The sequence below is a fragment of the Sus scrofa genome, chromosome 1, assembly GCF_054392235.1.
Source record: "Sus scrofa isolate SSC_HxYL_T2T_F1_AM1 chromosome 1, Sscrofa_HxYL_maternal_Yorkshire_Landrace_v2.0, whole genome shotgun sequence".
Classification (NCBI taxonomy): Eukaryota; Metazoa; Chordata; class Mammalia; order Artiodactyla; family Suidae; genus Sus; species Sus scrofa.
In genome coordinates this window covers 276,232,852-276,258,627 of record NC_139383.1, presented here as the reverse complement: position 1 = coordinate 276,258,627, position 25,776 = coordinate 276,232,852, and the positions used below count along the sequence as shown (strand labels likewise).

The window sequence follows — 25,776 nt, the reverse complement described above, 5'->3', positions numbered from 1 at the left end:
GCACTTGTTATTTGTAGATTTATTACTGATGGCCATTCTGACTGGTGTGAGATGATATCTCATGGTAGTTTTGATTTGCATTTATCTAATAATCAGGGATATTGAGCATTTTTTTCATGTGTTTGTTGTCCATCTGTATATAAAATGGGAAAAGGAAAGTCTATTCAGCAAGAATTGCTGGGAAAACTGGACAGCTGCATGTCAATCAATGAAACCAGAACACACCCTCACACCATGCACAAAAATAAGACAAGACACCATTAAACTCCTGGAAGGAGAGGCAAAACATTCTCTGACATCAACATGAATATTTTCTCAGGTCAGTCTCCCAAAGCAAAAGAAATAAAAACAAAAATAAACCAATGGGATCTAATCAAACTGACAAGCTTTAGTACAGCAAAGGAAACAAAAAATAAAACAAAAAGACAACTTTCAGAATGGGAGAAAATTGTTTCAAATGATGCAATGGACAAGGGCTTAATCTCTAGAATATACAAGTAACTTATACAACTTGACAGAAAAAAGCCAACAACCCAATGGAAAAATGGGCAAAAGACCTGAATAGACATTTCTCCAAAGAAGATATACAGATGACCATTTGTGTCTGGTGTGAGAGAACTTAAGATCCACTGTGCTATTGGATTAAATATAAAGTGTGCAATACAGTCTGGTTCACTATAGTCGTGCTGTACATTATACCTCAGAAGAACTGACTGTAACTTTGTCCATTATGCTAGTGAAATAAATCAAACTCAAAACAAGGCATATACTGCATGATCTCACTTTTATGTGGAAACTGAAATAACCAATTCATAGAGTAGAAGATAGGATGGTAGTTGCTAGGGGTTGAGGGGGGGGAATATGGGTCCCCATTGATTGATGGAAGATCCAGGCTGGTCAGGTTCCCGTGGCATAGAAAAGTGCCAGAGCTGGGACTTGGTAAATTTTGTCTTTTCCTCTCCTCACTTCCCATTCATCTTTCTTTTTTCATGTTTTGTTTTGTTGGTGGTGATGATGATGGGTCAGGAGACGAAAAGGTAGAGCAGCCTTTATTTCTCCAGGAAACAATCCACAGCTATGAGTTCAGCTCCTCCACTTAGGGACTCAAAGATTCTTCTGGATTTTAGAAACAACAATCACTCTAAGACATTGCTGTTCTCTATACTCAGCAGTTCTCTCTCTGATGAGTTTTTGCTGGGATGTTCTGACTGCAAGCATGAGTTTGAACAAAATGCCCACTCCATATGGATTGGGAATGAATAAGACAATGAAAGCCCCCATTGAATTTGTCTGTCTCATTCAATGACTTAATTATGAATCTCCATGAAAATAATTTCTACTCATCTTTGTGATACCAGTTTTATGTTATGAGACTAAGTAATAATGTCTTTTATATATATTGAAATACAGCATAGTTTTCCTTCTTCAAGCTATATTTAGTTAAATATGAATATGATCAAAACTGCTTCTGTGTCTCAGCACCATGTAGCTTAAGAGAAGAGTATTTGGGAAAACAGATTACAATTGCAGGATGTACCTGCCAGAGTGTGTGGCCTGGGGCAATTTCCTTCACTCCTCTGAATATCTCTTTCTTCTTCTGTGCTAATTGAAAACATTCTAAAGTATATAAAATATGTTTGATTTGAAACAAATGCAATACTAAATTTGGATTATCATGACCCTTGACCAAGAATAATGAATATTAGCTTTCCCTTCCTGTGTACCAGTATAACTTTTGTCCCAAATATGTGTTCATGTTTATAGCTCTGCATCCAACTCTTTATAGGAAGATTTTTATTTCTTTTGCTTAATTACCTAGGAGGGGAATTGCTATGTCAAGTGTATGTTGAACTTTATGAGACACTGACCAACAATTTCCAATCAAGGTTTTATATTATACATTACTGTTGACCATGAATGAGGGTTACAGTTTCTAATCTCACTGCCTCTAGTATTGCCAGTCATCTGATTTCAGCCATTCTAGTGGGTTTACTGTGGTATCTCTCTGTGGTTGTCATTTTCATTTATCTATTGAGTAATGATTTGTGTCTTTCTAAAAACTGATCTGCTATCTTCTTTGGTGAAGTATCTTTTCAAATCTTTTACCTCTAATTTTAAAAAAGAATTGGCTTTCTTGTCTTCTCTAAGTGTTCTGGATTCACAAATTATCAGAAATATATTTTATAAGTATTTTCTGCCAGTCTGAAGCTAGTTGTTTCATTCTATTGAGTTTCTTTTCAAGTCTAAGTGCATCTTATTTTTATGAAGTCCAAATTATTATTTTTTTCTTTAAAATGTTCATGACTTTTTTGTCATATTCAGTAAATTTTGACAACCCAAGTTTTCCAAGATTGTATCCAGTGTTTTCTTCAAAATAGTTTTCTCATTATAGTTCTTAACAATTTGACCCATTTCTAGTTATATGTTTTGCATGTGGTGCAACACAAGACGGTGTTCATTTAAGGCATATTGATATTGAAACATGCTGGCCCCATTTATTGAAACAATATCCTTTCACATTCATTGCCTTGGTTCATTTGTAAAATATTATTTGACCTTATGTATATTGTTCTGTTTCAAAATTATTCACTCTATTCAAATTATTCATTGACCTATATTCCTATCCTCATGCAGTTATTATTTTTCCCTTTCTATGGATTAAGAAACAGTTTTGAAATTTGGTATAGTAAGTCTGATGTTTGTTTTGAATTTTTATGTTATTTTTTCTATTTTTTCCTTTTACCTTCTATATAAAATTAATAATTAACTTCTAAAAGTAGGCTTCTGCTATTTTGACTTTGATTACCATGAGTCTATAGGTCAATTGTGGGGAGAGCTGCCTCTGTAATTCATTGAATTATCCAATCTATGTGAAAAACATATGTCTTTTATTTACATCCTCTTTAATTTCACCCATGAATGTTTTGTGGTTTTTATCAACTTTGTTTTGCATGTGTTTTGATAAATTTATCCATGTACATTTTTTTGTCTTTTTTTCCTACTGCTATAATAGTATATAAAAATTCTCAATTCACAATGCCCACTGTGAGGAAATAGACATACCATTGATTTGGGGTTTTGTTCATTCACCTGGTTTTGTACTACCTTGTTAAACTCATGTCTTTCAAATATATTTGGATTGTTTTAATTTGACTTCTTCCCTTCTTTTTCTGCCTTTGTTTAGATTAATTTTGTTTGTTTGTTTGTTTTTCCATTTTTTAGGGCTGTGCCTAAGGCACATGTGTTCCTAGGCTAGGGGTTGAGTCAGAGCTGCAGCTGCAGATCTATATGACAGCAACAGTAATGCAGGATTTCAGCCACATCTGTGATCTACACTAGAACTTGGGGAAATATGGGATCCTTAACCCACTGTATGAGGCCAGGAATCAGGGCAACACCTTCATGGACATGAGGCAGGTTCATTCCTGCTGAGTCATGACAGGAATTTCTGTATTATTCATTTTATCTCCAATATTTTCTTCTTGGGCATATATATTATTTTTGAGCCTCAGGTTTTTTCCCACAGTCTTCTCAAATTTTGATTTAGTATTTGTATGTGTGTCTGCCATATGCTAAATGCAAGTTTACAAATTTTATACATAAATATAAGTATATAACTAGCATTTGGAGTGACATTTAAGGCTGTGCTGATATTCTCAACTCTAGTCTGTGTGGAGTGTGAAGATGGGAATCAAAATATTCTGAAGGAGTTTGGTATTTGATACATGTGGAGAATTTATGACAACAACTTTCCTTAATCATTCATTTAGCTCATTCCATAAGCTCTGACTTAGGTGATCCCACAGGTGAATGAAGATAATCTGGCTTTGTTGCTCTTTCCATGGGGTTCAACCTAAATTTCCATTCATCATGTATTTTCCTGGACCTTTTCAAAGTTATGCTCTTTTTTCAAAGGACAAAGCACCATGTACCACATCTTCTCTATTATTCATCTATAAAAAAGTCAAGTATTGTCTTATGCAGTAACATGGATGGACTTAGAGATTATCATACTGAGTGAAGTCACAGAGACAGAGAAGTAAAGATATCATATGATATCACTTGCAAATGGATACTAATAAAATTATACAAAAACTTATTTATAAAACAGAAACTCACAGATTTTGAAATGAAGCTTATGTTTACCATAGGTGGAACCATCATGGGGAGGGAAGAAACAGAAGGGTGGGAATAACATATACACACTACTATATAAAATAGATGATCAACTAGATCCCACTGTATAGCACAAAAAAAATGTACTCAATAGTTTGTAATAATATATAGGGGGAATATATATATTTGTGTGTGTGTGTGTGACTGATTCAGTTTGCTGCACAACTAAAACTAAAGGAACATTGTAAGTCAGCTGTAGTCCATTTAAAAAATTAAAAAACAAAATTCAGAGCAATCCAGGGTAATCAGAAACTAAGACAATGGAGCCCATTAAATGGATAATTTTAAAGACATGATAAAGATAGTATGAGAAAACTGACCATATATATATATATATATATATATATATATATATATATATGAGTCACTATGCTTTACAGCAGAAAATGACACAACACTGTATATCGATTAGTCTAATAAAAATGAAAGAAAATGGGTACCTTGGGATACCCTTAATTAGACAACTGACAAGAGAGATTTCAAGGCATAGTATAGTCTTTAATAAAATTTCAAAATTTATGGAGGTATCTTAGAAAACTATGCATATAACTACATTATGACACAGCAATCCCACTCTTGGGCATATATCAGGGCAAAATTCTACTTAAAAAACACATATGCACCTGCATGTTCATTGCAGCACTATTCACAATAGCCAAGACATGGAATCAAGCAAATGTCCACTGATAGATGATTGGATCAGGAATATGTTGTATATATACACAATGGAATACTACGAAGCCATAAAAATGAACAAAATAATGCCATTTGCCACAACTTGGATGGAATCTAATATAGTTCTATATGTTCTATTGACTATAGTTCTAAATATATCATATGGCACCAATGAACCTTTCCACAGAAAATTATGGATTTGCAGAATAGACTTGTGGTTTCCAAGGGGGAAGGGGAGGGAGTGGGAGGTACAGGGAGCTTGGGGTAAATAGATTCAGAATGTTACCTTTGGGATGGATTAACAATGGGATCCTGCTGTGTAGCACTGGGAACTCTGTCTTATCAATTATGATGGAACATGTAATGTGAGAAAAAAGAATGTATACATATATGTGTAACTGGGTCACCATTCTGCACAGTAGAAAAATATATAAATAAATGATGAAAATAAAATAAAGTAAAATAAAATAAATGTTCTGCTTTATAAAATCTAAAATTTCAAAATAAATACAATAATTTATATGTAACTCAATGTTATCAACTAAAAAATTTTCAAAATGAATGTGTTCATTCAACAAATGCTCAGCTAAAAATTTTAAAAAAGGTAGGTAAATTGACGTAGGGCTATTTTGTGTGTTCAATGTATTGATAGGCATAGAAGTAGAAATGCAAATATTATTAAAATAAATTATCATAGACAAGTAAAGCTAGAAAATAAGATATAAAATAAAATGGATTTATGTAAACCTCAAATTTTCTAAATAAAACTCATTGTAGAAAGATTAAAAAAAATGAAAAATGGAAAGGTGAAGTACTTTGACTTTATCCTTTTTTATGTCTGTTTTATTTGGATTTCCATCAGGAAGAAGAATTTTATTTTACTTTATTTTATTTTAATTATTTTAATAATAACTTCCTCAATACAATTTTTTTCTACTGTATAGCATGGTGACCTGGTTACACATACATGTACACATTCTATTTTTGCATATTATCATGCTCCATCATAAGTGACTAAACAAAGTCCCCAGTGCTACATAGCAGGATCGCAATATCCCCTGGGGAGAAAAATCCCTCTTCACATCCCAGGCTATGACTTGTCAGGGAAAATATGAATCTGGTAGGAAGGGCCAGGAAGGAGGTCTCCCCACATCTCCTTCTGGGCTCCCACATACAGGGCATCTCCCTGATGTTCCTCCTAAGGATGGTGTTGATGCACACCACTTGCCTGAGAGTCACCTGGCCCCAGGTCTCATGAATGTGCATCACTGGATGTGTTGCTGGGGTCAGCATCTTTAACAAGCTCCCTAGGTGATTCTACAGAACATCCAAGTTATGGAGCACTGCATTAGGTCATCTGTCCTTGAGGCAGGAGGAGGAAACCTGAGCAATAAACACGGGTTTAATGCAGGTCTCTTACAAAAAGCTTGGTGCCCTGTCTCCTTGGGTCCTCTCGCTGGTGGGTATAGCATAGTCTTCACATCTCCATTTCTGCAGGGGGTGAACTAACTGAGGTGTAAGCTCCAGGCTCATGACTTTTCTCTCTGATGCTGTTGAGGTATTCAGGACCACAGAAGTTGCAGCCTAATCTGGTGTCAGACTGTCCTACAGAAAAGGTGAGAAACCAGTTGATGCTCCTAGCATCTATATTACTTGAGCAAAAATTTCAGAGCAGTATAGCATATCTTTTACCAGAAGTAGGAGTGTGTGTGTGTGTGTGTGTGTGTGTGTGTGCATATATGCATGTGAACACATATCCTCAGCACTTCTGTGAGCTCTCCCTTAAGCCACTTCTTATTCCTAGTTCCTTAAGATGGATAGAGGAGACATTCTTGGATTCTCTCTTTGAACTTTCTTAATAATATCACTTTTCATTTTAGATTGTGCAGGTTGATGAGGTCATGAGAGGTTGTTTTTTGTGCATGTATATACATATTGTATAGATAATTTTATATGTAGTAGCAAATGATGATTAAGAGGCTGATGCTCTCCTAGATGATGAAAATATGCCACTGAGCCAGTTTCTCTTCTGTATCCACTCTTAACTGATATTAAGTTCTCTCATTTCACATGATGATGCCACCAAATTTAAAAGATATTTGTAGGGTCATAGCAATGCAGACAGACCTTGGCATATTCAGCAGAAGAAAAGCTCCCTCTTTACCTGGCTGCTATAAATCATAACGTGATGGTTTCTGCTTCTCTCAAACTCTATACCTGCCAGCAAACAGGAGAGGAGCATGAGGAGGGAGAACCAGAGCAGCATGTCTGAATTCCTCCTTCTGGGGCTCCCCACTCAGCCAGAGAAGCAGGGCATCTTATTTGCCCTGTTCCTGGGCATGTACCTGACTACAGTGCTGGGGAACCTGCTCATCATCCTGCTCATCAGGCTGGACCCTCGCCTCCACACCCCCATGTACTTCTTCCTCAGTCACCTGGCCCTCTCTGACATCTCCTTTTCATCTGTCACCATCCCTAAGATGCTGAAGAACATGCAGACTCAAGATCAATCCATTCCTTATGCAGGGTGTATAACACAAACATATTTCTTCATGTTTTTTGGTTGCATTGATAACCTTCTTCTTGCAGTGATGGCCTATGACAGGTATGTGGCCATATGTCACCCTCTCCATTATGCCATCATCATGAGAGAGGAGCTGTGTCTGTGTCTGTTGGCTGGATCCTGGCTCTTCTCCTGTGCCGCTGCACTGACCCACACCCTCCTCCTGGCTCAACTGTCCTTCTGTGCTGACAACATCATCCCCCACTTCTTCTGTGACCTTGCTGCCCTAGTCAAACTCTCCTGCTCAGACACATCCCTCAATGAGCTGCTCATATTCACTCTAGGGCCTGCTGTTGTCATTTTTCCATTGAGTGGCATCCTGGTCTCTTACGGCCATATTGGGCTCTCCATCCTGAAGGTACCCTCTATGAAAGGGATCTGCAAAGCCTTGTCCACCTGTGGCTCCCACCTCTCTGTGGTGTCTCTATTCTATGGAACAATGATGGCAGTGTACTTTTCCTCCTCATCAGGCCAGTCCCATGATAAGGACATCATAGCTTCTGTGATGTACACAGTGGTCACCCCCATGCTGAACCCTTTCATCTACAGTCTGAGAAACAGAGACATGACTTTGGCTCTGGGGCTTGTTTTCAGAAAGAGTAACATTTTAGCCAAGTGAGAATAATTTAACCATGTTCTTATTTACTCACTGACCTTGTTAGAAATGCCTTAAAAAGTTGTGTGTTGATCACCCATGTCTCTAGCACTTTTCTAACTCTCCTTTAAATGGTCATTGTTATTGGGTCATTCCCTTTACCTTTGGTCAAATTTCCCCATTCCACAATGATAGACTTTTCTGCTTAATTTGGATGTTTGTATTGAGAACAGTCTACAGTTATTGGATTAATTTTAGCCTTGGAAATGGGTGTTTTCTTTTCTCCAGAGATATCACTTCTAATATGAAAAAGCTAACTGCATGAATTTAAAAAAAACTTGCACCCTAAAGTATCTATTGCATGACTACTATGTGCCAGGCAATTTTCTATATTCTGAGAATCCAAGTTTAAAAAAAATGTATCCTGTTGTAGAGTTTATATTATAGCACTCCTGTTCCAGCTTATCATGCTCCTTTTTTTTCATAGATGATTTTAACCTTCTAAGACACTGAAAACTTCATTTGTTTTTAAAATTGTCATCATTCCTTTTTTCAGTACAGAGTAATTATTTTTAATTTTATTTTATTTACATTTTTATTGAGGTATGGTTGATTTACAGTGTTACATAAGTTTCAGGTATAATACCAAGAAATTCTTTATGTGTACTTACTATTTCATCTTACAGAAAGACATGTACATAACTACCCAGATATAATACAATAAATAATTTTTAGTGTTTAATCAAGGGCTTTTTTAATTTTTATTTTGAAATTGTTTCAACCATACAGAAGAATTACAAGACTAGATTAAAAAACTCTTGCACACCTTTCAGCCTGTTAACATTTAGCCACACTTTGTTTCACCATTCTCATATTCCCATCCCCCCACTCATTCTCACACAGTCTCCATGCACACACACATACACACACACAATTTTCCCAGAACCACTTGAAAGTTGAAGACATCATGGCCCTTTATCCCTAAGACTGAAGACATTATATTGTATAACCACAGTATAATTGTGAAAATCAGAACGTTATCTTTGAAGTGATATTGTTACTTAATGTATATACTGTGTGCAGGTTTTCCCTATTCTCCCAATGAGATCCTCTGTAGCATTTTTTTTCCTCCAGGATCCATCCCTGTGCCTCATATTGCATTTAGTCATCTTGCCTCTTTAGTCTCCATTAACTTGGAATGTTTCTTCAGCCTTTATTTATAAACTTGACATTGTTCAAGAGCACAGGCCAATTTTTTTTTTTCAGCACTGCTCTTAAGTTTGAGCCTCTTGGCTGTTTCCTCATGATTAAACTCAGGTTATACATTTGGGGCAGGAATCCCATGGAAGGGATATTGGTTCCTTCTCAGTGCATCATATCAGGAAGCCATGATGTCAGGTTGTTTCATTACCTGTGATGGTGATTTGATCCCTGGGTTAAGGTGGCATCCACAGGTTTCACTGGTTTAAATTGTTCTTTTTCTCTGGATATTTGTAAAATGTGACCATTAACAAATAGACTTCTCACACACCCCTCCCATATTCTGGGTGGGCTATGTTCCCTGTGTCTGGTGTCAAGTGGCTTTGGATAAAATAGTATGAGATTCCAAGATGTGGAAAAAAGGGAAAAAAGGCATTTGGAGTTCTTATTGGCCATAAAAGTACATTCAGAAGAATGACAACGCTCTCCCTAGAGTTATTCTTATAGAGGTATTTTCTTCTATTTCCTACCAGTCATGGAACCTCACTTAAATGGAGGTTGGAGGTTGGAGGCATCTGCCTTTTGCATCAGCAAGGCTTATCTCCATCACTCCAACAAAACTTGTGAATTCCCTTTGTTAGATTATCATTGGAAGTATTGAACCTTTAAAAATTATAGTGAAAAAGTAATTTTGAAAAAGAAGTATTAGAAATCAAATGATTTGGTAGCATAATTGTGCATGGATGAATTTGTATCTTTATTGTATATATGCCTTACTTGTGAACCTTGTCATTTGTGGTATTTTGGTTCTGGTTATGGCCTTTTCTTTGCTGCCTAGAGAAGTTCCTTTAGTATTTGTTGTAAAGGTGGTTTAATGTTGCTGAATTCTCTTAGCTTTTGCTTGGCTGTGAAGCTTTTTATTTCTCCTTCCAATCTGAATGAGAGCCTTGCTGGGTAAAGTAATCTTGGTTGGAGGTTTTTTCCTTTCATCATGTTAAGTATATCATGCCACTCCCTTCTGGCCTGCCACTCCCTTCTGGTCTGCCAAGTTTCTGCTGAAAATCTCCTGATAACCTTATTGGGGTTCTCTTGTATGCTATTTTATTCTTTTCCCTAGCTGCTTTCAATATTTTCTCTTTGTCTTAAATTTTAGTCATTTGGATTAATATGTGTCTTGGGGTGTTCCTCCTTGAGTTTATTTTATATGGTACTCCTTGTGCTTCCTGGATTTGAGTGAGTGGTTCCTTTCCCATGTTAAGGAAGTTTTTGGCTTTTATCTCTTTGAATATTTTTTCTGTTCTTTTCTCTCTTTCTTCTCCTGACACCCCAATAATATGGATGTTGGTGTGTTTAACATTGTCCCAGAATTCTCTGAGACTCTCTTCATTTCTTTTTTATCTTTTTTCTCTTTTCTGTTTTGCATCAGTGATTTCCACTAGTTTGTCCTCCACCTTGCTTATTTGTTCTTCTGCCTCCTGTATTTTGCATTTGGCTGTTTCTAATGAATTATTTATTAGAAAAATATTGTATTTTGTATCTCTTCTTACTTAAGTTTTATTTATTGTATTTCTTTACTCAGTGGATATCTATGTTTCAAGTTTATTTCCAATGTATTGCATCATCTTCAGCATCAACAGTCTAAAGTCTATTTCTTGGAGGCTGAGAATCTTCTGATCACTTAGCTGTTTTCTTGGGGTTTTTTCCTTCTCCCTTATCTGAGTTATAATTCTCTATCTTTTCATTTTTATAGGTTTTTGGTGTGGTGTCCTTTTTGCAGACAGTAAAGTTGTAGCCTCTCTTGCCTCTGGTGTCTGCTGCCCTTATGGATAAAGTTGGTATGGGGGCTTGCTCTAGCCTTCCTGATGAGAGGGCCTGGTGCCTGCCCACTGGTAGGTGTGGCTAATTCCAATCCCTATGGGGGTGGGGCTTTGTCTCTGGGTAAGATTAGAGGCAGCTGTGTGTCTGGGAGGGTCTTTAGGCAGCCTATTTACTTATGGGTGGGGCTGTGATCCCACCTGGATTTTTGTTTGGCTTGGAGTTTCTCAGCACTGATGGGTGGGGCCAGATTTTCCCAAAATGGCCACCTCCAGGAAAATGCATGCTGATGAATATTCCCAAGAGCTTTTCCTCCAATGCTCTTCCCCCACCATAAAGCACAGTCAGCCCCTGTTTTCCCAGGAGATCCTCCAAGAACTGCAGTCTGGTCTGACCTAGATTCCTATGGAGACTTTGCTTTTCCCTGGGACACAGTCCACGTGAACATATGTGTGCACATTTCAAGAATGGGGTCTCTGTTTCCCCCAGTCCCATGGAGCTCCTGTGCACAAGACCCTGGCCTTCAATGTCAGATGCTCTGGGGGCTCTTTTTCCCAGTGCCAGGTCCCCAGGCATGAGGATTTGATGTGAGGCTCAGACCTCTCACTCCTGTAGGTGAGTCTCTGTGATACAGTTACTTTCCAGTATGTGTGACTTCCCACCTGGGAGGTATAGGTTTGCTTATATCATGTGATCTCCCCTCCTACCTCTTGATGTGGTCCCCTATTGGTCTTTTGGAGTAGGATATCTTTTTGAATGTTTCCAGTCCATTTGGTTGAAGGTTGCTCAGCATTTGGTAGTAATTTTGTTGTTTTCATGAGAGAAGTTGAGCTCCAGTCCTTCTATTCTGACATCTTAATCCCATCTTAAAATTGTCATCATTTCATTACTGAGGTAAAGATGGGTTTCTGTGTCTGAAATAAATACATTCTAAGTTTTTGTAGGTAAAACCATATGTGAATAAAGGAGGCATAAAAAGTGGAGAGCAAGGAGTTCTCATTGTGGCTCAGCTGTAGCAAACCTGACTAATATCCATGAGGATATGGATTTAATCCCTGGCCTTGCTTAATGGGTTAAGGATCCAGCATTGGCAGTTTAGGTCTCAGATGTAGCTCAGATCCCCCCTTGCTGTGGCTGTGGTGTATTCAGGAAGCTACAGATCATAATTGACCCCAGCCTGGGAATTTCTATATGCTGTGTTTTAGCCCAAAAAAGTAAAATAAAAAAATGGTGAGGGAGCAAGAGTGCTGGGGTGGGGTTCATAACTTCACACCAAGTGATATAGTTAGAGCTCACTGGGAAGGTAACATCTGAAGACTTTAGTTAGGACAGGGAAGTGAGCCATGGGGCTGCCTGGGCAAAAGCATGGAGATCAGCAACTAGGAATATTCTTAGGAGGGATGGTACCTGGCCTATCCCAGGGACATTAACGGAATCTCTGTACCTGGACAGAACTAAGTGGGGGAGCGATGGTGGGTGATTACTTCAGAGATATCAGAGGACCAGATTGTTAGGGCACTTAAGGTCATGGTAGAGGTGTATTAGTCAAGATTCTCTAGAGAGATGCAATCAAAAGGGTGTGTGTGTTTAAGAAAGATTTATGGTGTACCTACCATGGCATTATGGGATTGGGGGCATCTCTGCATTGTGTTATAGAATGCAATTCCCACAGCAGTGGCGTAGGTTGTTACTAAGGCTCTGATCTGAGCCCTGGCCTAGGAATTTACATATGCCACAGGTTGGCCAAAAGAGAAGAAAAATGATAGAGCAAGAGCGAGAGAGATTGAGAGATTGTAAACTATTAGTTAATATACTTGTGGAATCTGGGAAGTATATTTGGCAGGGTTTGTTGGAAGGCTGGAAACCTGGGAAAAGTTGCTGTTTGTGTCTGAAGGCAGGCTGCTGACAGAAATGACAGAAATGTCTCTTCTTCATGGGAGGTAATTATTTTTCTTTTTTTTTTTTTCATCCAGTTATTTTATTCCTCATTTTTTTTTATAATTTATTTTTTTCCCACTCTATAGCAAGGGGATCAAGTTATCCTTTTCTTAAGGTCCTCAACTGATTGGGTGAGGCTCACTCTCATTATGGAGGATAGTCTGCTTTAGTAAGAGTGTTCAGATTTTGATATTAATCTCACCCATAAAGGTACCTTCATGGAAACATCTAGACATGTGTTTGACCAAATATCTTGGTTCTATAGCCTATTCAAGTTGACATATAAAATTAACCATTATAGGATTTCCTGTGATAGCACAGTGGAAATGAATCTGAGTAGGAACCATGAGGTTGTGGGTTTGATACATGGCCTCATTCAGTGGGTTAAGTACTGGCATTGCTGCGAGATGTATAAGTTACAGACACAGCTTGAATCCAGCATTCCTGTGGCTGTGGTGTAGGCCAGCAATTGTGGCTCTGATTTGACCCCTATACTGGAAATCTCCATATGCCCAGTAGTGGCCCTAAATAGCAAAAAAAAAAAAAAAAAAAAAGAAAAAAAAAAGAAAAATATTAACCATTATATTTTAGTTTTTCATTCTCAATCTGATTTGGAAATCTGCTGGAAGGGATTCAGTAGAGGAATAACATGGCCATACTTGATTTTGTTATTGTTTCTTTAAAAAAAACCCAGATTTTTGGAGGTGTAAATGAAATACAATAAACTTCATGTAGCTAATGTATAGCAGTTGATTCAGGAAAATGTATATAGAACTACTGTATATTCAGCCATCCCACTCCTAGGCATGTATCCAGATAAAATTTCAATTCAAAAAGATACATGCACCACTATGTTCATAGCAGCAATGTTCACAATAGCCAAGATTTCGGAATAACCTAGATGTCCATCGTGAGATGAATGGATACAGAAGATGTGATACATATAGAGAATAGAATACTACTCAGCCATAGAAAAGAATGCAGTAATGCCATTTGCAGCAACATGATGCAACTAGATAGTCTCATACTAAGTGAAGTAAATCAGAAGGACAAACATCCTATAATATCACGTAGATGTGGAATCTAAAATATGGCACAAATGAACCTATCTACAGAAGAGAAGCAGACTCATAGACACAGAGAAGAGACTTGTGGTTGCCAAGAATGGGGAAGGGTGAGTGGGTTGGATGAGGAGTTTGGGGATAGTAGATGAAAATTTTACATTTAGAATGGTTAAGCAATGAGGTCCTACTGTATAGCACTGGGAACTATTTCCAGTCTCTTGGGATAGACCATGATGGAAAAAATTTAAGAAATGTTATGAGTAAACACTGTGCGAATTTGCTAAACTGCAAAAGTTGACACAATATTGTAAATCAACTATACTTTAATTTTAAAATAGGTAAAGAGATGTTCTGAGAAAATATTCATGATGTTGATGTTAGAGAGTGTTTTGCCTATGTTTTCTGCTAGGAGTTTGATGGTGTCCTGTCATATATTTAAGTCTTTCAGCCATTTTGAGTTTATTTTTGTGCATGGTGTGGGGGTGTGTTCTAGTTTAATTGCTTTGCATGCAGCTGTCCAGGTTTCCCAGCAATGCTTGCTGAATAGACTTTCTTTTTCCCATTTGATGTTCTTGCCTCCCTTGTCAAAGATTAATTGACCATAGGTGTCAGGGTTTATTTCCGGGTTCTCTGTTCTGTTCCATGGGTCTGTCTGTCTGTTTTGATACTAGTACTACACTGTTTTGATGACTGTGGCTTTGTAGTATTTCACAACTTAGAATAGATTTACAAGGAGATCCTGCTGAGTAGTATTGAGAACTTTGTCTAGATACTCATGTTGCAACAGAACAAAGGGTGGGGAAAATGTAATTGTAATGTATACATGTAAGGATAACTTGATCCCCTTGCTGTACAGTGGGAAAATAAAAAAATAAAAATAAAAAAAATAGGTAAAGAAAAGTGTACCATTTGACCAGTTTTGACCTATGTAACCACCCATGAAATTGTCACCACAAGCCATCAAGATCATGAATTTCCCTGATGCCTACACTCCTGTCCACCCTGTACTCCTCCCATCTGTCCTCAGGGGATCCATTATTCTATTTCTGTCACATGGATTAGTTTGCACTTCCTAGAAGCTTATTTCAATGGAATCATACAGTGTGTGTTCTTTTCTTGCTCTCTTCTTTCACTTAGCATAAGTATTCTGAAATGTATTCATGTTGTAATGTGTACCAGTACTTTCTTCTTTTTGTTGATGAATAGTATTCCATTGTATGGATATACAAGGGCTTTTGAATCCATGCACATTTAAAAATGTTTTTAATTAATTATTTTAAAATTTTAAATTATTTTTAATTTTTTAAATGTTTCTGTTTATCTTTAAATTTTTCATTAGACATTTTTGTCAAACTATAGTATATTTACAATATTATGTTAGTTTCAAATGTACAACAAAGTAATACAGTTATACACACACACACATACATACATATATTCTTCTCAGATTCTTTTCCATGAAAAGTTATTGCAATCTATTGAGTATAGTTTCCTGTGCTATACAGTAAGTCCATGCATTACTAACAGTAAGTCAATTGATGAACATTTGGGGTGTTTCCACCTTCTGTCTATTAAATAAATCTCTTATAAACATTTTTGTATAAACCTATGTATAACTATATACATTATTTTCCCTTGGACAAATAGTCATGTGCTAGGTGTCTGTTTAACTTTTTAAAATTGTTCAGGAGTTCCCATCATGGTTCACTGGTTAATGAATCTGACTAGGAACCATGAGGTTGCAGGTTCAATCCCTGGCCTTGCTCAGTGGGTTAGGGATCTGGCATTGCCATGAGCTATGGTGCAGGTTGAAAGCATGGCTCGGATCCTGCTTTGCTATGGCTCTGGCATAGGCTGGCATCTACAGCCCCAATTGACCCCAAGCTTGGGAACTTCAGTGTGCCACAGAAGTGGCCCAAGAAATGGCAAAAAGACAAAAAAAATTGTTCAGCCTTTTTTGTATTCCCATGAGTAGTGTATGAGTGTTCCAGTTCCATCATATCTTCAGTGACACTGAGAGGAGCAGTCTTTTTTCAGCCAGTTCAATAGGGGTGTACTAGTGAAACCAGTTTACAGACCTGGAGCCACTTGATTGAAGGGGTGTCTGGGTCTCTTTTTAAAAGAATCCTGTAGCACTGGGGTGTTTTTTTAACTTCTTGAGTCTCCCTAGCTCCATGCATGATTCTCATCATTCCACAGCACTTATCACCATTTACCTGCCATTCATTTTGCTTTAATAATGTTTTTCTGGTCCACCTCCTATTTGGATATGTGTTCTAAGAGCGGGATTTCTGTTATGTCTCTAGAGAATATATCAGTATTACATTAGTGTGAACCTTCATGATTATTTAAATGAATGAGTGAATCAATGAACAGATGATTTCAACAGTTATCAGTCACAATTGCCTGTTGTGAGCCATTGCTGATCTCTAGTGATACAAAGACATTGACAATAAAACTTAACATTTAGTAAGCTTTCATTAGGTTCTCATTAAACCTTCCTTCCAACTCACATAAAGACTATGGTTATTGGAGTTCCCGTCGTGGCACAGTGGTTAACGAATCCGACTAGGAACCATGAGGTTGCGGGTTCGGTCCCTGCCCTTGCTCAGTGGGTTAAGGATCTGGCGTTGCCGAGAGCTGTGGTGTAGGTTGCAGACGCTGCTCAGATCCCGCATTGCTATGGCTCTGGCGTAGGCCAGTGGCTACAGCTCTGATTAGACCCCTAGCCTGGGAACCTCCATATGGCGTGGGAGTGGCCCAAAGAAATAGCAAAAAGACAAAAAAAAAAAAAAAAGACTATGTTTATTATGTCTACTTTATAGAAACTGAGTCTCAGTGACCTTGAAAAAATTGCTCAAGTATGCTTTTTTGTCAGGGGAAGAACCCAGAGTCTTTTTTCCAGAGTTTTATATGCAATCCCCTTCTCCTGCACAAGGCATAGACGGTGCCCTAAAACACATTCCAGTGAAGTGGGAAGACATGCACATTTTAAGGGGCTTTGTGTTTTAATGAAACCTGTGTCAGTGTTGGGGAACCTACAGAAGAACTTGCACTGCTTGTGCCATACACTGCCCTTTGGAGAAGCTCTGCTTATGATGCAGAGGCCACGGGCAATGGACGAACTCCTGCTTCTCATCAGAGACTTTACCAGGAGCCCAAGGTAACACTGATATCAGGGACACTTTCTCCTGTGAAAATAGGTGCAGCTCAGCCTTTTTGGACCCTAATCATCCTCCTTCCCAAGGGGCCAGGAGGGAGTTGGGAAGTTACCCCATTGGACTGCTTCTCTAGTCAGGAATGGGGTGGATTCCCTCCAGTGTCTCTTTTGGATGGAGAAAAGGAGATCTCCTTGTGCATCATTTTGAAGCTGGGGAACTGACATGAGACTCTGTATGGTCCTCAGGCCACCAAAGTTTGCTCTCTTTCTTTGGATACTGGGTCTTCTGGACAGAAAGTGAAGATTCAGGTAACAGAATGAAGCAGAAGGTATTTGAACTCAGAGCACAGGTATAACTCAGAAGCAGCCCAGAAATCTCCATATTCAGGGAAGTGTGTCTGTGTTTAATGTGTGTGTGACCATCAGAGAAGGTAGAGTATTTGGGTGTGTGTGTGTGTGTGTGTGCATGTTGTACAAGTCTATGTTTGTATGTATAACTGACAAACACACTGGATGACACACACTAGGATATACAGAGGTCAGAGAATCCTGGACATCTCCTCAGTGTGTGCCTATTCTACTTGCATCTGCTGCTTATATGTCATGTGTAAGACATTGTGCACTGTTTGTGATCCCAATATGAAGGACTTGCGACAACAACACCTTTGGTCTAGGATGCTTGACAGTTCTGAGTGTGTAGCTGTATTGTAAATGGATATTTTGTTTGTGTGTTTTGCATAGATTTATGTGAAGCTGACTCACACCATGACTGTACTTATATATTTGAGTATAAGCCAGAGTAATCTATAAATCTCCACTTGACTAGTGTTTGTCTGTGATGGTGTGTGAGTTCTTTGTGTATCAAACTCACACATTGATTTCTTTCACACAGAAGATATAAATATGTGTGTGTGTGTGTGTGTGTGTGTGTGTGTGTGTGTGTGTGTGACTGTCTCACATTTTTTAACCTCCACCTGTCTGAGACCAGAGTCCACACAGGCAGCTCCACAGGAAACTGACTTTGCAGAGATGTTGGCATCCATTTTTCTGTGATTGGATTCCTCCAAAGTTTTTGACACTCTGCTTCAATTTTGGGCAGTCCATTTAGTAACGAAAGGCTCATTTTGGAAGCACGTACTTTGACAGTCATATCTTTATCATTCCTCACTTAATAGCTTGGTAGCCTTGTTTGTGGCCATGGTGATTCTCAGCATCCACTGCTGGTAAAAGGTATCATGCTAACTGCTGAAAGATCTTGTTTGTAAGGTGCTTAAGAAGCTCAGCACTTCATAGGCATATGGCACACTGTAGCCTCATGAAGACCCAGACACCTGACTCTCTATTTTCTATTGTGCAGGGGGCAACATTTAGTATGAAGACAGGAAAATCAAGCCCATCCATAGTCTCTCTCTTTCTCAACGCTCCACCCCTAGGTCATACACTGTCTACTCTTCACTATTGAGCAATTTCCCAGCCGCTTCTTTGCACATAATGCTGATGGAATCAAAGTACCACATCTGTATTGTTCCCTTCTGATCACATTGCAGCTCCTGGGTGTCATTAGGAGCTCTGGTTCTTTTTCAGGAGATCTCTGAGGTCCTGGGATAAGACTGATCCAGAAGCTTTCAGTGAGAAGCCTGTGCTTGGCAGGAGGGTCAAGTGGCTGGTCCCTCCTTATGCCCCATGAACTGAGTCAGTTAATAACCTCGAACAAGTCCCTGGTCCAGAACAAGCATCTACTGACAGATTCTTACACAGTGTTAATGTCATATTCCTCTCTCAGGCGTATTTTAGCATTTAAGTTTTCACTTTTAGCATTTGACTTTAGCCTCTATACCCTCAATAGAAAGAAATTGGTGGATTCTCTCTCTAGTGATAAGATGAACAGAAAAATCAATGTTTGAGTCCCGGTTCTACTATGTGATATCTACGTGAGATTGTTTAAGTGATTTCACTACTCATGTTTGTAAAAAGCAGGGGAAAAACACTGTGTTCTTTACTTCCCAAGAATAAATAAATGTTGATCAATTCAATGAAATTAAAGGCACATTGAAGCCATTGGCAGGCTAAAGGGCTGCATGAATATGAATGTGGACAGTTACCTGAGCAGGTGGGCACCTTCAAATCCTGAAATACTTCTTCACAATGTCCTGCCTATTTTGTCTAAATAAAGAGAGGAATAGTATGGTTATAGGAGCAAAGATTCCAATATATATTTAAAAGCTTGTGAGGAAATGTGACTACGGCTGTTACTCATTTGATGGTCATGTTCTTTTCATACTCCTTCTGAGTATGTTCATAATGAAGTTTTATTTTTTTAATTCTTAATTTTATTTTTTATGTCCACACCTGACAAATGTTGTCAAATCAGAGTTGCAGCTGTGATGGTAAATCACAGCCACAGCTATGCCAAATCCAAGCCCTCTCTGCAACCTACATCACAGCTCTCAGCAATGCTGGATCCTTAACCCACTCAGTGAGGTCAGGAATTGAGCTGGCATCCTCATGTATACTATTTGGGATCTTAAACCACTGAGCTAAAATGAGAACTCCCAATAGTGAAGTTTTAATAGCACCTTCCTCCTAAGACTATTGAAATATTCAGTGAGGCAATCATGTACAAGTCTATTTATTTGCCATTGTGTTAATTAACTGTGTGAAGATCAAAATCAGAAATAGTGCTGGTCAATCAGGTCACTGACTTCTAAGAGACACCCCAATTCTTCAGTATCCCTCAGCTCTCAAACTTCATCTCAGATCTCAATTGTCTTTTTGTCAATGAATAGCCAGAGCCAAGTCAACTTGGAGGATTAGATATAGACAAAATAGACAGAGGTGCATGAACTGAAGTAAGCTTTATTTCTTGGCAAGAATGTAAACGTGCATTAAGACATGATCCAGAGGGGAACTTACCCCAGTGATAGGTTATGAGCTCAGAAACATACTTGAAGAGTGTGAGAGCTCAGGTAAGTTAACATAAATTTTAGGTCACATTTTTGGTGCTTTATTGTGACCAGCTCATAATACTCTTTTTTTAATTTCCTGAATTTGATACTGGTTTATTTTGGATATTTATCCTGTCATAAAAATGATCAGTACAGTTTTTGGTGTCTGTGTGATGCACAGCAGTATTCTTAGATATGAATGCATATTGAATTAGAATTCTTTTTGTTAAATCTATGAATGTGTGATATTGGCATCTTCAAGTTATAGAGGGACAACATGAGTACCAGATATAGACAGAGATAGATGGAAATAATGTTTATTTCTTTTTTATATATGATTATTTTTTCTATTATAGTTGATTTACAGTTATGAATAAGATTTATTTCTTGGCAAGAAGATAAACTTGCATTAAGATAAATCCCACCAGGGAACTAACCCCAGTGATAGGAAATGAGCTCAGAAACTGACATTGAGTGTGTGAGAATTCAGGTAGGTTGACATAAATTTTAGGTAAGCTTTGTGGTCCTTTATAAACCACCACATAATATTGTTTTATTGAATTCATGAACTTGAGATTGGTTTTTTGGGGATATAGGTCCTCTCATAAAAGATAATTTATGCAATTTTTGGTGTTTATTTGATGCAGGACAGTGTTCATAGACATTCATGCATGACGAATTAGAAGCCTCTTTATTAACTCAATGAAGGTGTGATATTGGCTTCTTCATGTTATAGAGGCACAACTTGAGGCCAAGAGAGATTTAGCATCTCAATTCCTACAGCAGCAAGAAAGAGGTGGGACCAAAATCACAACACAGGGAATCTGGGTTCAGGTTCACACCGTTAGTCAGTCCTTTGTCACGTGTGCCCTTGAGGGTCAGTATCCTGAAGGAAGGGATCCTGTATGTTGTATTTATTCTTGTATGTCCAGCTAGTGACTTAGTGCCAGAAACATGGTTGATTAAAAAGAAAAAAGAAGGAGTTCCCATTGTGGCTCAGTGGTAATTAACTGAACTAGTATCCAGGAGGATGCAGGATTGATCCCTGGCCCCACTTAGTGGGTTGGTGCTCAGGCATTGCCATGAGCCCTGGTGGAGTTCACAGATGTGGCCAGGATCTGGTATTATTATGGCAGCAGTGTAGCCCTGCATGTGAAGCTCTGATTTGACCCCAGGCTTGGAATTTCCACATGCCACAGGTGCAGCCCCACTCAAATAAATAAAACAAAGGAAAAGAAAAAAGAAGAAGGAATTTACTGTTTTTTATTGAAAGGAATCATGTTGAGTGTTGAGGGTGTGTCACTTACTTTGGCAACACTATGTGATAGAAGAAATGCAGGCAGTTATTCTGTTTCTCCACTAGAAAGTGAGAGACCCTAGTGTGGTGGCCACAAGTGAAAATTCAATGTCTCTGACATTTCCCACTCCCATCCTTCCACAGCAGACAGGAGAGGAGCATGAGGAGGGAGAAACAGAGCAGCATCTCTGAGTTCCTCGTCCTGGGGCTTCCCATCTGTCCAGAGTAGCAAGGTGTGTCCTTTGCCCTGTTCCTGGGCATGTACCTGACCATGGTGCTGGGGAACCTGCTCATCATCCTGCTAATAAGGCTGGACCCTCATCCACACACCCTCATGTACTTCTTCCTCAGTCACCTGGCCTTCACTGACATCTTGTTTTCATCAGTCACAGCTCCAAAGATGCTCCTGAGCATGCAGACACAGAGTCACTCCATCTCACACACTGGGTGCAATTTTCAGGTGTATTTTTTCTTAATGTTTGGGTGTCTTGACAGCTTTCTTCTCACCTCAATGGCCTATGACAGGTACATGGCCATCTGTCACCTCTTCCACTATATCATGATTATGAGTCAGAGTCTTTGCCTCCTGTTAGTAATCATGTCCTGGACACTATCCTCTGCCAGTGCCCTTTTGCACACCGTCCTCCTAGCTTGTCTCTCTTTCTGTGGAGACAACTCATTCCCCCAGTTTTTCTGTGATCTCTCCATCTTACTTAAGCTGTCCAGCTCAGATACCACAGTCAATGAGCTGTTCATCCTCACTGTAGGAGTGATGGTCATTGCCCTGCCATTCGTATGCATCTTAGTCTCTTTTGGGCACATTGGGGCCAGAATCCTTAGGGTCTCCTCCTGCAAAGCTGTCTACCTGTGGCTTTCACCTCTCCATGGTCTTTCTGTACTATGGAACAATTATCAGACTCTACTTTTTTCCCTCATCCAGTAACTCCAATGACAATGATGTTATTGTGGCTATATTGTAAATGCTGGTCATGCCCATGTTCAATCCTTTCATCTACAGTCTGAGAAATCAGGATATGAAAGGAGCTCTGGTAAATATACTCAGCAGAGCACTTTCATAATGATGAACCTTGCTTTTCTTATTAATTGCATGTAAGACCTATTCCACCCCCATCCCTGTTCCATCATTTCCTCTCTCATTAGCTGTTTCTTAGTGAATTTTGATGCAGTACTTTCTTCAGTCTGTGTTTCAGTTGGACACTGTTTTCTTCTCTTTAATTTTTTGTTCATTATGCAGAAAGGAAGTTCTTACAAACCACCTGCAAAACATTTTCCTGCCCCTTTTTCTCTGGCATACCTTGTACTAGAAATAATTAAAATTTCATGTAATCACAACTTTCAGTTTTTTTTGGCTGGGTGTGGATAATTTACAGCTTTTATGTAGGAAATACTTTTCCCTTCTCAAGATAACAAAAATATATCTTTGGCCCATGATTTTATTCTGTGTTTAATTCACTAATACCTTCGAAATTTATTTTTTGAGTTAAGAAGAAATCTAGTTTTAATTTTATTTATAATTCATTTTTTAGTATTACTGTGATTTTATTTTGAAAGCAACTTCCTGTTACATTTTTTTCAGCCCTTTCTTTTAAGATTTAATTGAAACATGTCTTAGAGTTCCAGTTGTGGCTTAGCAATTAAAGAAACTGGCTAGCATCCATGAGAACACAGGTTTGATCCCTGAAATATCTCAGTGGGTTAAGGATCTGGTTTTGTCATGAGCTGTGGTGTAGGTCACAGATTCAACTTGGATCCTGTGTTGTTCTGGCTCTGGTGTGGGCCAGTGGCTAGAGCTCCAATTGGACCCTGGCCCAGGAAACTCCATATGACATGGTTGTGTCCCTAAAAAGACCAAAAATAAGTAATTGAAAAGAAAAGGAGACATCCCTGAGGGCCAAGTGACTGAGAGAAGAAGTACATGAGGGTGTGGAGGTGAGGGTCTAGCCTGATAATCAGGTTCCCCAGCACTGTGGTCAGGTACATTCACAGGAACAGGGCAAAGAACATACCCTGCTGCTCTGGCTGGATGGGGAACCCCAGGAACAGGAACTAATACATACTGATCTGGTTCCCCCTCCTCGTGCTGGTAGGGCAGCTGAGGGGACTAGTAGGGATGTTGAAGGGAAAATGTGGGATATCTTGGGATAGAAAAGTGATCAGTGTAGCCTAGCGTAATGGAGAAGTTCTTTTGATTTAGGGAAGGGCTTCATTCATATTTTCATACATTTATTTTATGTATTTTGCTGGATACATGAAGAAAAGTTGTAGGATTTTCCTCAATCTGGTGCCAGTTTCTATAAATGATAACACTGACAGTATTATTAAATGTTGTCCTTCTGCACTGTTCTAATAGCATACATGTAGTAAATAATGCCAAAGTCTTAAAACATGAGCTAGGTAGTTAGTCTTTCTTTCTACTTTCCAGAGAGCTGTGGCAGTCAGTCTCTTAATCACTGAGGTAAGAAGAGAAATTGAGATTTGGACACAAGCATTTTCATCCTGAGTTTTCTGTCTGGAAGACAAATTATTTAACATCAAAATGTTTTTGCCCTTCATAATTTTGTGTGTAATGATCTACTGAAGGCTGCATCCTCTGCTTCTTTCCACATTCCATGATTATTTCTAATTTGTTCATTTGTTATAGACCCCAATGTCTATGAAAGCTGACTAATGCACACACAACATAAATTTGTTGATTAAATAAAAGATGTCATATCCAGTTCAATTCCTCATGACACCCTCTTTAAGAAACTTTCATCAGGTCTTGGAAGTATAACCCTAATTATCCTGGGGTTCCATGTTATTTGTTGCATGACAACATGTTCAAAAAAGCACAACCTAAGAGACAAATGCAATTTTTAAAAGGAATTCTAATCTTTTCATGGTCTCTTGTATAGCTTCAGCAAATAAACTAGGAAATTTAATGATGAGTAAAAAATTATAATCTCAAGATATGTGCATAGATCATAATATCACTAGTAAAAATTGATAATCCAAGTAAATATTTCTCAAAATTTCTATATGTTTTTAAAGGAGAAGTTAGGGATACACCATAGCCTATCATAGCTTATTATAAAGCTAATTTGATTTCAACAAATAATATACTGTCACAAAAATAACCCCCTACAACAGTCAAGGAAAATATAGAGCCTAGACACAGACTGGTTGTAATGAGGACTTGACCTCACCATCACTTTGTCAACTGGATTCAGAAGGCAACAATGTATCACCAGTCTTGGTTCCTCCATTCTGATCAGAGTGAAGGGAAGAGTGTGTTATCAATGAAATCAATGCAGTAGGTGAACATTCTTGTCAAAGGGTAACTTTCAGTGACTAGAGCAAAGCAACCATCTGTCTCCTGAAAATGTTGGAACCAGATATCAGATTAGAATGTCTATGAATTCTTTACTATTTGATCCCCCAGAAAGAGGTGAAAGATAGTTTGCTACTTAGTCCTAAAGGTGGGGGGCTTTCTTGGCAGAGTCTAGTACCTTGGACCTAAGGGATGACCCCAAAATCTTTATGGATTATAGAAAATGAGAACTGGGATACTGTCTCTAACTTTCTTAAGATTCTTTAGATTATTTGGGTCAATTTTTCTTGGGCAAGGACTTGAAGAATTATTGCCTGTGTAGTGTGATTTTCAGATCAACAATTAATCCTCCATATATCTACCCAAACACCACCTTCAAAGGGCTGCAGTGTTCTTTCAGCAAGAGAAAACAAGATTTGAGGTCCAAGCTATAGATTAGGTTTAAAAGTAAATATTCCTTGAAAAGTGAGCCCTATGGAACTCACAGAGGTAGAATAGCTGGGAAGAGTTCAATATTTAGGGACCAGGTTTGGCTGGCCAAACACAGGCTTTGACCACTTCAGTCAAAGTGAGGTTGGAAATTACATGCAGAATAAGGGCAGGGGCCATAGACACACTGAAAACAATTGTACTATCTTTCCAATTTGGCTGAATGACTGATATGTGGATTTATCATTAATAAAATCTGAATTAGTACCTAGTTTGCACCAGGTTCTTTTCAAATACTTTTCACTTCTTCCCCAAAATCTTGCAATATAGACAATCTGCTCCTCATTTTTGAGGTGAAAGCATTGGGAGGCAGTGATAAAACTTGCCTAATGTTATAGCACTAGGATGTAGTGGCTGTGGGATTTGAATCTATGTCTCCCTGGATTCAAAGATAACATTCTTCCCACTATATTATGTACCTTCATTACCTATGCTGCCTGAGAGCATTCAAGAATTTCAGGAATTAAACTAGGAAATTTAATGATGAGTAAAAAATTATAATCTCAAGATATGTGCATAGATCATAAT

At 38.3% G+C, this 25,776-nt stretch overlaps 1 protein-coding gene and 1 pseudogene across 1 annotated transcript; both read left to right on the top strand.

Annotated features, from left to right (window-relative positions):
- Positions 1-6,965: 6,965 nt before the first annotated feature.
- Positions 6,966-8,033, top strand: LOC100521885 (olfactory receptor 1J4-like). The gene has a single exon (XM_013993826.3). It carries the CDS (start codon positions 7,092-7,094, stop codon positions 8,031-8,033), a length of 942 nt encoding a protein of 313 aa, XP_013849280.3. The 5' UTR covers positions 6,966-7,091.
- Positions 8,034-21,588: 13,555 nt separating this feature from the next.
- Positions 21,589-22,507, top strand: LOC146407241 (olfactory receptor 1J21-like; annotated as a pseudogene).
- The last annotated feature ends 3,269 nt before the right edge of the window (positions 22,508-25,776 follow it).